Below are 13,551 nucleotides of genomic sequence, written 5' to 3' on the forward strand. Positions count from 1 at the left end.
AAATAAAAAATGTGTCCTAGACTGTATAAACTTAATAGCTTAAAAGTGGTTGAGTTAATCTTTTTGGACTCCAAAGTACTACTAACTGTTTGGTGCTACATTTGTATGAAAAATTAGTTTAAGATTTCTCTGCTGTTACCAAAAGCAGAGTCTTACAGACACCCTTTACAATATCTGGAATACCAAGAATTTGAATATTCTCTATTAAACAGACAAAGGAGTCCCTATTAAAGGGATGGGTTCATATTTGAGTTTCTAGGTAACATCAATATAAATATAAATTGTTTGAATAAAGTTGAAAAGCTGAGCAGGGCTTTTCTTCTTTAAAGAAATACATTCAAGACTAACTTATTTTGTGCAACTCTTTCTAATCATAAGCTTGTATTTGAGAAGTTGCAACTTTTACAGGCCAATAAAACAGATGAATTTTGTTTAACTGCTAAAGAGAAATGTATCACTTTAGCTCAATAAACGGAAAAAATACTGGATTGGGAATCACAGAGCTAGGTTTTACTTTAAGTTCTGCCATAAATTATGTGACAGGCAAATTCCTTAGCCTTTGCAGGTTTGAGCTATTGTCCTTCCAAGGACTTGATTTGGTTTGAGAACAGACTTGCAATTAGGGGAGCAGCCCCTAGATGGTGCTATTGTTCTGAGTTAAGCTTTGTATTTTTTCCCTCTGTAATCCGTGAAATCCGTGAAAAGGCATAGGTTAGAAAATGATTTCCCATTAGTTCTGAAAAAACTCAGTTAAGAGTTAATTCATTGTGCATTCAAAATGGCAATGGATTATGAATCATATGGGGCTCTTGTACATCTGACATTAATTAAAAGGAATAAACCATTAATGATTATACCAAAAAGAACATACCTCCTTATAATGTCACCATATATGCACTGTTACTTTCTCTAGGTATATTTAGCTAAATTTAAGAAACTTAATAAAAACTAAAAAATGTTGAATACTAATTCTATAGAAAAATGATATTCAAATGCAAGTTCTAATAATAAGTTTGAATAAATGAGTTTTTAATTCTGAGTTTTCCAGGTTGTATTCAAAACCTATGATGGTTTCCACGAGCACAATGACAGAATATCGCATTACCCCTCTACCTTTTCAGCCGTTTAAACGGACAATTTTAAAGAAATCTGCTGTCTAGTGTTCAAAAAGGTAAGAATAATAGAGTAAATGGCTTTTCAAGTGTAACCATCAGAGAAAAAGGGTTCAGAGATCCTAGTTTGAGGATTAGATGACAAATATCAGATTATCAACCAAAATTCCTGAAAGGAAATAGAATATGTTCCTATTTCTCTCCTGTGAAATCCACTGAGTACAAAAATGATGATCTTCCTTAAACCTGGCTAAGTTTTGCAATGAATGAAAACAATACAAAGAACAAGAAAGTAACTGATAATGTATATACTACATTTTTGTTTCCTGTTAGTTGAGTGGGTAATAAAAGGGCAAGCTAAAAATAGAGCATGAGAGAATGAAATGACATCCTATAGAACTACATATTCTGTTTCAACATAGACTTGTGAACAAATTAAAGAGGAAAGATTTGGGTGATCTAAGATAGTATTGCTCTACATGAAAGTTAGTAATTCATCCATCCATACATTCATTAAAGCAAGCAAGCAAGCAAACAACTAATATTTATTGAGCCTATATGGTGCAACGGGCTGGGGATACAAAGAAAAATAAGATACATCTCCATTCTCAAACAGTCTAGTATGAGAAAGGAATACTGAAAAGTTCAGTTTATTGTAGTGTCAAGTAGATTTACAACTATTGCACTTATCATTGTGCTGACAGAAGGCCAAAATTTAATAGGGATGTTTTTCTCCAATATAGCTAGCTTTTCAGAATCTTCAATTTAAGATGTTAAAATTATACAGGCAAAGATATATACCTTATGTCCCCATTGCACACACCTCCTTCCTTGCTATTGTACACCTTGCTGCAAATGGGAATTTAGGTGGGATAATGTGTTAAGTCATCTGTTTCTCCTGAAATCACTTTTGTGTGAAATTTGACAAGTATTTTCCTTATAGTGTCTTCTTTACCTGAAACATGTAGAAAAAACAGCTCCCATATTCCAAAACCAAATGGGAGGTGAACTTTAATCAAAGACAAAGTTAAACATCAACTGGTGTTTGCATACAGTATGACCAATGGCTGTCTAACTTTTTTGGATAGTAATGGGAAACAATAGTAAAAGCTAAAAAGTGACCCAACATACGAAACTCTTCTCAAAAATAGAAGAAAACCATAAATATTGTTGGGAAAGTGTTTTACATTTCCAGTGAAATTCTATTCCATTGATCTGTTTGGAAGATTGTCTTTAACCTATTTGGCTTTAGCCCATAAACTGTAATTGAGTCAGTCATGTAAGGAAAAAAAAAAAAAGGCGAAAAAAGTACCAGCCTTCAGTCATCCTAAATTATCTGTCACTCTGATTATATTGGGAAGAAATGAGCTGTGGGGGTTGGCATTGTTTTCCATCTTAACAGTTGTTAAGAGTTTATGTGATTCATACTGTACCACTATAACAAGACACAGATTTTATATATTACTGGCATAATGCAAAGAAAATGAATTTTTCTTTGGGTACCAGTAATTGTCAAAGGAATGATTGCAGATTCAGAAAATGTGCTTTGTAATAACCCTGTTACATAAAGTATACACTGAGAAAAGATATAAGTATGGCAGATATATGGGAGGGTTAGTTGTATTAGCAAGGCATTTTGGAGATGGTTCTGGACCTTTTGACTAAGCAAGACACATCAAATTTTGACCCCCTTCAAATCCTAGAACAAATGGGAAACACATATTAACAAAAGGAACATGTGGTGAGCGTGAGTTTATTTCACCACGTGCTTACAAATGCTCCACCATTCAATAAACTATCCTCTCTCGGAGCAGAGATTTGCCCCGGTAATAACAATATATGTTCCAGGTGTTAAAATTAATTTGAGTATCAAAAATGAGATTTAGATTACCAACCATATCCTGATGGTTATAGTATATAGAATGTCAAATGTCCTCTTTTTTTACTAAAGTAAAAAAGGAAGCCTGGTTAATTCATATGTGCTGATTAAAACAGATATCCAAGTACAACTTTTGCATGTGAGCCTCTCTGTGCTGCCATATTGGCAGATGCTTATTCTATGGGGGAAATGTGTATCTGCCTTGCTAATCCTGCCTGATGTTTCCTTGGGAGAATCCTTGGCCCAAGGGTTTCCATGTGCATGCTTCTATTGTGAATGAAAGCTCAATACAAGAACTAGAAGTTTTCTGCTTCCAGAAAATTCTAGTGTACCATGTACAGCGTAGACATTTCTCTTTCAGTTAAAAAAAAATAGTGCAAAAACATATCTGATAGTCAAAGTGATAGTTCAAGTGAGTTTTTGTGCCAAGGAATAGTCAAGCTTCCCCCTTAGCTGACTTGTAGAAACTGAACATAGTTTTTGGGAAATATACCAGATTTTCCCATTAGTTCTCCACTCATCCAGTCGTCATCAACAGATTCCAGCTCTGTTATTATATCTCCTGCCTGTGAGAAGAGAGTAATTGGAAATAATTAATGGTTTCTTTGAGTGTAAGCATGGTGAGCAGCCCACCTGGAGAGCATGAACAATTTTCTCCTTATATAACTCAGTTCTTTTAATTTATCAAGAGGATTAAATGATAATACCACAAAGATGAGCTGTATCTCATGATGCCATTTGCTTGCATGCTTTTTCTCCTCAAAGGCCATTCCTTTTATCATTGTCAGCCTTATTTGAATTGCCTTGCTCATGACATTCTTAAGTCTTCTTATTCAAGTCATTTCTTGCTTATACTTTTGCCCCACAAATTCACTATACCTAATCTAAAATTTAAAATCCTCTTGAATTCTCTTGAATATATCAATGCCAACCATCATAAATTTCTTTTTTTTCACCTAACAATTATTTACTGAGCACTGACTATGTATGGGCCAGACACTGTTCCAGGCAGTGGGGATACAACAGTGAACAAAGACCTCATTCTAGAGTGGGAAGACAGACAGTAAATAAATAAGCTGGCTGAGGGGGAGAGAAAGTGCCACTTAATTAGGGCAGTCAGGGACGGTGACATTTAAGCAAAGATTTAGAGATGAGAGAGTGAGCCACGTACTTACCGTATGCCTTGTCTTATTCCATGTACTTTACAGGTACTGACCCATTTAAAGACATTGTAATCCTAAGAGCTGGGTGGTATTATTACCATCTCCATTTTAGAGATAAGTTTTTTTTTTATTTCCTTATTTTACAGAAAAGGAAACTGAAATGCAGAGAAATTATAGTAACTTTCCCAAAGTTGCATTCCTAGTTGGTGGTAGAGCTGGGATTCAGATCAAGTGTGATTCCAGGGCCTGTATTCCTAACTGCTGGGCTTTGTGCTGGCCCTTTTTACTTTGAAAGGTTTTTCAATAATTGTCTTTTATCAGCATCCTGAGCATTTTGCACTCTGCATTTATTCTTCAATGGTATTCTCCTCTACCATTTGGTTTATTGTATTCCTCCATGGCCTCAATATCAAACCTGTATTCTTTTCTGTCTTAAAAAGTTTCACCCTGATTCAGAACACTGATCTATCCTCATCAGGTTAGTCAAACGTTGTGTCGTATTCATCTGTGAATAATTCCTGCAGCAGATGAAGACAAAATTTCTGAAAATATCTCCTGAAACTATTTTGTTCTTTATGGTTTCTAACCACTGCTTAAGAGTCTGGTCCAAGATGACCCTGGCTAGTTTTGAGAATATCTTTATCAGACTAAATGGACTTATTTGTAGCCCTAGTTCACTGCCCTCTAGAAAAGTAGTGTGATTTAAGGCTTTTCTTTATGGAAAATGGAAAAGAAAAATGCTGACTATCAAATGTCCTTAATTTACTCCATTAAAATCTATAAAAATCCTGGCTATTCAAAGTTTCTATTATAAATAACTTCCCTCTAGTTTCTAAATGATAACATGATGATGGACTAAAACTAATTTTGTTTTAGCTTTGGTCCATGTTAGTTTCCTGAGGGTTAGGACATTTTAAAAATAAGCTCTATTTACTAACCTTATATGAATATTTAATAAATCATTAATGATCAACAATACTGGAAGAAAGGCAGACTCCCTTAATTAAAAAGCTCTGGAACTGTCTTACTTACAGTCAGTCATCTATAAAATGAAGACAACATCTTCTGGAGTATAATGTGAATTCTATTATTTATACTGACATAACTTAAATGAAGGCCAAAATCACATTTAAAAATTTTAAATCCAGGTTCTTCATTTGCTGTACCATTTTATGTAAAGATAAAAGGATTGAATTTTGAACTACTGACTCTCAAAATGGAAAAGGACTAAGGCAAGGTTCCAAACTTTTGTATTCTAATGACCAAAAATTTTTAAGAAAAAGGAACTGATCTAGGATTACTGACTTTTAATTCTGCATATTTAGGGCATAAAAATACATATCATTTATTAACATTAATATTTTATAATAGAAAGGATATTTTAATATAAAAAAGTAGAAGGACATTCTCAGAATAAAGGAAAATTCCACCAGAAAATAAGAAAGTTAGCTACCTTACACTTCCATATCTCAGTAAGTCCCCTTCACTCCCTTACCCTCCAAAGCTTTCATACACCCAATATTGCCTTGTTTTCCTCAGTCTGCTGTAGACAGGTGAAAACTTTGAACACCCAGTGTTTTTAAGTCTCATCTCATCTAATCACCTACCTGATGCTTTACTTCTTTCTACAGCATCCCCACCTCTGACTAAATATCTCAAGTGATGGGGAATTTACCACTGTCTGACAGAGGCTGTTCTGACAGCAATGACTATTAAAAAGTTATTCCTCACCTGAAGATAAATTTATTGCTTTTTGTAACCATCCACTGTTTCTAGGTTTATCATGTGGGGATAGAAAAAAATCACTTCTTCAGTGTAGATTAAATTTTAGGCTTCTTAAAGAAGCCTTTCCAAAGTGGCTTAACTTTTGAGGCCATTTTCCCAAAGTTCTGGTCAATGTCTTTGTAGACAAGAGTTCAGTGTCTTATGAGACATCGCAGAAGTGGCCAATTGTAGCAGATGCCATCTTATTCTTCCATCTATTTCAAAGACAGTATGTAGCAGGCTGTTGGGGCCATGTAGAGGAGCATCCTTTATTAGGGCTAATGATAAAACCCCCTGTTATTACTGAGATTGGATGTTATAAGACCAAGGAAAGAGGAATCAGATTAGGTATCCTCCTAAACTCCTGACTGATAATGTAAATTATCAGTCCTATCTGCCTTATTTGCTTTCTCTAATCTCTTGTTCTAGAATTAGGGTCTGAGATCTTTTCATTCTTGGTTAATGATCAATACTCCACCCACTGTTCTACTCTTCAGTGTAGAAAAGACATTTCAAAATTTATAGCTACTTAATATCACTATATAATATGATATAACTGCACTATGAAAAGATATACTTTCTGACCTTGAAGGAAAGTTCATCTTCATTCTCCCCATGGAAATCATATAAAGCTGTGGCCTTCCTCCCCTTCGGTGATAGAGCAGACAGACTTTTTGCCTCAACTGTGAAGATACAAAAAAAATTTGAATATATAGAAAAACATTGGGCTGAAACAAATCAAACATTTAATGAAATCTCCCTCTCACTACCAGAACAGAATCTTTTTACTTAATGCTGAAGTTATTTATTTGCAAAAAAGATGAAGGATGTTCTCTTAGCAAGAAAAAAATTATGCAAAGTATATTTAGTAGACAAAATTAGTAATTATTAAATGAAGGCATTTTTTAATCTTTCTTTTTCCATAACTCCAACAAAGAATATGAATGGACTCCTTAAAATGTGGCATACAGGCAAAGAGCTTAAACTGAGCATGGACAGAGGGAAGAGGAATATACATATATTAGTTTCAAAAGTCTTGGGCTCCCCTTGAAGAGTACGGTTCATTTCTTGTCATACCTAGGCAGGGCCGCACAAAAGCCGCTGGGAAGATCCCCTCCCTGTCACGCAGTCTGCCCTTGTACCAGTCGGAATCCAGACGCTCCAGGATCAGGATCCGTTCTCCCCTTTTGAAGGACAAGTCATCACTTGTCTCTGCTGTAAAACTGTGAAGAGCTTCACACCATTCTCCAGAAAGATGGTTATCCTATTACAAATCAGAGAGTTTGGTAAGAAACATGAGATTTTTTTTTTTTTTATCTGAAACTGGTTTCTACAAAGCTTAAAAAGTTGTGTAAGAGAAGTTAAGGGGCCACAAGATTTCAAAGCCTGAGGCTTCTTGAAATCACCACAGAATTTATGTTGCTATTAAGTTTCAGAAATATCAAGTGTCAATACTTTTTTTTTTCTTAAAATATAATTCTAAATGACAGGTGTGATAGAATTTGTGGCATTTCTGCTTGTAAGGGATATATAATGCTTAAGCGAAAATTCTTCTTATATTACTTACAAGAAAAGCATACAATATTTATGTATAGTGTTATGACATTATAAGAAAATTTTGGTAAAGCACCTAGTTTTCAGTGAAGCTCTTCTTATATCTAAAGGATCAGAATGGGACAGTGTGATAATTTCCAGGTCTTTACTAGATTCTGAGACTATCAGATTCCATGGCATATTTAGGACTTCATTAATTCACAGTTTTAATTTTATGAGGCATAGTTAGCTCTAAGGCTGGCAGGATAACCACCAAAATGAGGTGGGTTTATGTGATGGAGTGCTCCAACAAGAATGCTTTTATCACAAATACATCAGAGGAAGGGTTTGCTCCAAGAAGCAGTATTTCGGCCAATTTGGGATGGGAATCCTATGCTCAAGAAGCTCAAGCAGGCAGCAGAGGATTAATGACAGCAAGGGCTTTGGAGCCAGACAGGCATGGGTTCCAGACCCAGCCATGTGGCACGGGGCAAGATGCTTCCCTTCTCTGAACCTCAGTTTCATCTTAGTGTTGTTGTAAGGAGTAAATGAGATAGATAATGCATGTAAAACACATAACATGGTGCCTGGCACACAAGTTCTCAGTGACCAATGGTTTATAAAACAGAAACAAAAACCCTAACCTTAGCTTTCTTGCTCCTGGACTTTAATATCCAACCCTAAAGAGTGGTATTTATCAGTCTCAAGAAATTTAGGCAACCATGTGAACATTTCCTTTTGGAGAACTGTAGTCTGTTTCTTGTTTGATTTTATCAGTGTGTCAGGATGAAAGAATTAAGAAACATACAGCCCAATTAACAGCCACATTTTGGCAAACACAGTGACTTACTTTTCTAAAATATGTCCCCCAAAACAATGGAAGTCACCCACATTCATATTCAGTTTAAACACATTTGAAGTCATGTTATGAAGATAAAGCAAATGTTCCTAAACATATGGCAAGTTTAGAAAGGTCCAAGAAAATGGGGAAAAAACCCACATACCTTTAATCCCACTGCCTAGAGGCAAATGAATGTTATCAATTTAAATATATTTACCTGCAGTCTTTTTATACAAATAAATGTGATTATGTTATATATACAATTTTATATTCCCTTTCCCTAAGATATAATGTTTTCCCCCACATATTTATCATAAATCTAATTTTTCATGGCTTTCAGAAAATGATCACAACAATGGTCATAATTAGGTTGTTTTCAATTTTTTTCCTAGGATAAGATCATTATGACCATCTCTGTGACTAAAACTGTCTCTTTTTTTTCTTCTTTTCTTAAGTTGAGAAATAATAATAACCTGAACTTTCCCTTTTAAACATTCAGAATACTTGTAATTACTTGCTTAGTGTTGAATTATATTGAATCTTTGTTAACTGGATAGGTCAAAAAGTATTTTACTGCTGTTTTAGTATGCATTTCCTTGATTACCAGTAAAGGTTAAATATTTTTTCAATATTATCCATTTATAATTATCTCTTGTATGAATTTTCTAATCATGTCTCTATCCTGGTTTTCTAGGAAAGGGTCTGAGTGTCTTTCTTATCCATTTGTATAAGCTCTATATATGGTAAGCATATTAATTGTCTTTTTTTTAATTGCAAACACCTGTTAGATGCATTGAAAAATGATTTTATAATACTTTCTCTTGATAATTATTAATATTCCTCTCAGAGTTTAAATCTGGCTGTCACTACAGTTATCTGTTCAAGGAGCCTACCTGAGAATTTGAGCCAGAATCTTCTTTTTTGGTCTTCAGTGGTACCTTTGTGCCTATATTAGGGGGGAAAAAAGCTGACACATCAGATGTGAAGACCATACAGTAATGGAGACAAAAAATGGGTAGAAGGTGAAGAGCCTGGGCTCTCAGACCAGACAATTTGTGTATTGGCTACATAATCTTGACCTGGTACTACCCTCTCTGGGCTTGTTTCCTTAACTGTAAGTAAAGGGGATATACATTAGTTAAATTCAATATTCCATTTGTGTTTAAAAAGTCTGTGATTCTTTGGCTGACATTTCTGATATGAAGCTACTGCTTTTTATCTAAAACATTAAAAACCAGCTCTTTTGAGAGATTGCCACATTAAAGACTACCCCACACAAATTACCATTTTAAATCAATTTCCCTTCTACCTTAGAAAAATATGGCAGTATGGATTATTAAATAGCATTGGCATTATCCATCCTCTTATTTGGTTTATTTGAATTAGGACATGACACAATCATAAACTATATTCTCTATACTCACTTAAAACATTTGCATCAGAGGTGGGTTGATCCTCAACAAGTTCCACAAAGTTAAGGGGGAAAATCCCAGTTTTGTCTCGAAGTTCTCCTCTGGCCCATTCCTCATTCACATACTCCTTAAGAAGAATGATTTCTCCCTCTGCGAAACTTAACTCATCCTTCTGGTCTCCAATATATTCAAACCGAGCAACACATTTTTGGCCTCTGAACAAAGAACACATTTATGAGTTAATTAGAAAGCAATTAACTTTCAAAATACTTTAAAACCTTCATTCAGTCTTAACAAATATACTAAGCATAATTTAAAGTTTTCCATGAAAAAAGAACAAGATACAGTTCTAAATGACAGTCCTTACTTTTTAGAAAGAACCTATTCACTCAGAAAACTCAAGGTCACAAGGTTCACACAGAATTCCAGATAAGCTTCTGGGTAATTGATGTCTTTGATTACCTTTATTTCATTAGCATCAACTTTGTCTCCATGTCTTTGTATTCTAGGGCCACAGCAATCCATAGCCCATCTCAATCATAAATGTACTGAGTTTAGGAGTGCTGACTGTGAGAATCTCAGGGCAAAAAAATCAAACTGCCACAGCAGAATGCAACGGGCACTAGCCAGGCACAGAGTACATGCTTAGTATACACTGAATCAATCAGGTGAATATATAGACGAATGGCCTGCAAAACTAGAAGGTATAAAAAAAATGGAAACTCGGCACATCATCTACTTAATATTATACCTAACACCACTGCTTTTAAAAATGTTTTTTTAATCTCCTTTAAAAAGGCTTAATTTCTGAGAATTGCAATGATCCTTAAATGATCAGCAGTTTTGACTAAAAATAAGATAAAAGCAGAAAAAAATTGGGTCTCCAGAAGGTATGATTTAACTCCAAACCTTTGATTTGAGGAACATAGGCTTTAGAAAGGAAGTTTCAATAGCAACAAGCTACGGAGAAGCAATTGCCTGAAGAGAAAAGGTTGGTCCTGGCTCTAATCAAATTCTGATTTAAGTCAGGTCAATGGATCAACAACTGTGAAAGCCACAGTAAACACTGTTTAACAATAGAAGAAAAATTGAACCTGAAATAGAACTCAACTATTTTGGCATCGGAAGTTTTCTTACTTGTGGTAACCTTTGCATTTATTTTCTAAAGTCCTCAGGGAGCCTCTCCTTTTGTCTGACCTATTCAAAGACAAGTTTACAGTCTTCAGCAGATAGTGAATTCTATTAATTTGCTCATTTAACTAGAACGTAAAGTTGCATTGTGGCAGTGTTTTAAATCACAAAAGAGCTACGATGATGAATAAAAGAGTAAAAAAGGTTCTCAGACATAAGGGAAGACCTCTCCAACTTAACTTTTCCTTCCCTTTCTTCTGATTCCTCTTAAAAAGCAAACAGTAGAAAATGTCTAGCAGAATTTAGAGAATTCATATTTCTATAAAGTTTCAACTTTTTCCATGACAAACATATTTGAACCATCTAAATCCTAGTTGGTAGATCAACACCACAAGGCCAAAATAAAATGCATTAGATAAACTCTTCTCTGCTCAAGCGGAGGCAAGACTGTGAGACGTCTCGACAGACTGATGTGTTGCTGCTTATATGTCCTGCATTGATATATGCTTATGTCAGCTTCTACCAGCATGTTGCATTTTCATCAGAATTTTAATCCACTAAAGTTCTTTAAACAAGTTACCCCAAGAATTAAAAACATCTACTGAGAATCTGAAAAATCACACATTTGAAGTGTTTAAGCTTGGTAATACCTTATGATCTAAATGCTTGCCTCCATATTTTGTGGAAAAGAACACAAATAAAACTTACTTAACACAATGAGATGAAATCAGTTCTCTTCTTCCATTTTCTCCTTCTGGAATATCAATCTAGTAAAGACAAAATCAAGGTATTAGTCATATTTTTTTTTCAGATTTTAATAAAGTAAATTTAAGTTTAAATAATCAGGAAATGCACCATTGAAATCAAGCAGTTTAGCAAGGTGCTAAACTGATTGTTACCATACATGCTAAGAAGTAAGAAATCCTGAATTTGGGTTTTGAAAAAATTGTGTTAACTTGTGATGTAGCCTTCCTTGTGGAGCCAATCAATCCTTCTTTTATTTGCTGCAAGAAACACATTAATATCATTCTATCCATGACTGAGATTTCTCTATTCCATGTCCTCCAAGTTGAAAACTTCAGATGAGAAAGATTAAGATGGAAACCAAGCAATAGGCATTTAAGCTGTCATCCCTTAGCATCACCCACTTAACCCAAAGTATTTGTAGAATTATGCAATGCTTCCCTCACCCCCAAATCAAACACTTAATCAAACTTAGGGATTCTCTCTCAATTCATAACTCTGAAACATTTAAAAAAATTTTTAATGTAGTTTTATTGAGATATATTCACATACCATCAAAGTATACAACCATTAGTTCACAGTATCATCACATAGCTGTGCATTCATCACCATGATCATTTTTGGAATATTTGCTTTATAAAAAGAAAGAAAAAGAAAAAAAAAACTCCATACATTCCGTACCCCTTACTACCCACCTCCATCTTATTGACCACTAGTATTACACTCTACCCAATTTTAGACTTGCAGTAGAGAAAGGTTAACAAAGACAGTGTAGTGTTATTAGAGATAGAGATCAGTGGAACAGAACAAAACATCCAGAAGTAGAGCCATATAAACACAGGCAACTGACTTTTTTTTTTTTTTTTTGCTATACAGTTATACAATCATTATCAAAGATCAGGGCTACTGGATTACAGTTCAACAACTTCAGGTATTTCCTTCTGGCTATTCTAAAACAATGTACACTAAAAAAAAGTATCTATATAATGAGTCAGTAGTCACAGTCATTTGTTAAATCCTAATTTCTCAGTTACACCTCCTCCCTCTCATTTGATTATTCTCTCAATTTTCAGGGATATCTGGGCAATGACCATTCTAACTTCTTCGTGCTGGGAAGGGATGTTGACCTTAGGGGGTAGAGGAGTAAAACTTGTTGATGTTCTTGGAGAGACTGGTACCTCCGGGTTTCAGGGCTTATCTGGCATAGGATCAATCTGCAGGCCTAAAGTTTATGAAAGAATAAATTTACTAAGAAAAACTTTCATAGAGACTTAGATAGAGACCAGGGCACTCCCTAGGGTTTTCAGGAATACTATTGGTTGGAACTTGGCATATTGTAGTAATTTGCAGTATTTGGCTAAAGCTTGCGTAAGAGTAACTTCCAGAATGACCTCTTGACTTTACTTGAAATCTCTTAGTTACTGAAACTTTATATTTTTCCATTTCTTTTCCCCCTTTTGGCCTAGAAGGCATTTTCAATTCCACGATGCCAGGGTCAGGCTCATCCTGGGGAGTCATTCCCGTTTGGAACTTTTTTTTAAATTTCAATCTTATTAGGGAAGAAGGAAAGGAATAAATATTTACTAAGCACAGACTAAGTGGCAAGCGCTTTGTGCAATACCTTATTTACAAGGTTCAGAAGAGTTGAGTTGTAATAAAATACATGGCCACAATGCACAGAATCTAAAAACTACTTAAAGCTTTTGGGTTTACATTAAACAAATCAGTGTCCTTCTTGATGAATTCTAAAAGTTCTAAAAAAGTTTTAAAAACTTTCAATTTTTTTAAACATGTGGGCTTAGAAATGACACTTATACCAATAACGTGGTAGTTTCAGTATGATTGATTTTGGTCTTATAATTGGGCTTTTTACAGTACTGCTACATTGGGGCAGAAGAAAAATGAGGAAGAGTGCTAAAACTAACATTCTTCTTAATACTACTTTACATGGGTTGGATTTCTCCAAAGAATC

General features: G+C 34.7%; 1 protein-coding gene across 8 annotated transcripts in view; it reads right to left on the reverse strand.

Annotated features, from left to right (window-relative positions):
• Window positions 1-1,008: 1,008 nt before the first annotated feature.
• The window catches only part of SH3D19 (SH3 domain containing 19), a 177,476-nt gene continuing 164,933 nt past the window's right edge, over window positions 1,009-13,551 (reverse strand). For all 8 annotated transcript variants that reach the window (XM_037830803.1, XM_037830802.1, XM_037830805.1 and 5 more), the window contains 6 exons: window positions 11,544-11,602; window positions 9,717-9,919; window positions 9,186-9,238; window positions 6,996-7,182; window positions 6,504-6,601; window positions 1,009-3,557 (listed from right to left, as the gene is read on the reverse strand). In XM_037830803.1, coding sequence (XP_037686731.1) covers window positions 3,441-3,557; window positions 6,504-6,601; window positions 6,996-7,182; window positions 9,186-9,238; window positions 9,717-9,919; window positions 11,544-11,602 — 717 coding nt within the window. In that variant the 3' untranslated portion in view covers window positions 1,009-3,440. The remainder of the gene's footprint in view (window positions 3,558-6,503; window positions 6,602-6,995; window positions 7,183-9,185; window positions 9,239-9,716; window positions 9,920-11,543; window positions 11,603-13,551) is intronic.

This window comes from Choloepus didactylus, chromosome 3, assembly GCF_015220235.1.
Source record: "Choloepus didactylus isolate mChoDid1 chromosome 3, mChoDid1.pri, whole genome shotgun sequence".
Taxonomy (NCBI): Eukaryota; Metazoa; Chordata; class Mammalia; order Pilosa; family Megalonychidae; genus Choloepus; species Choloepus didactylus.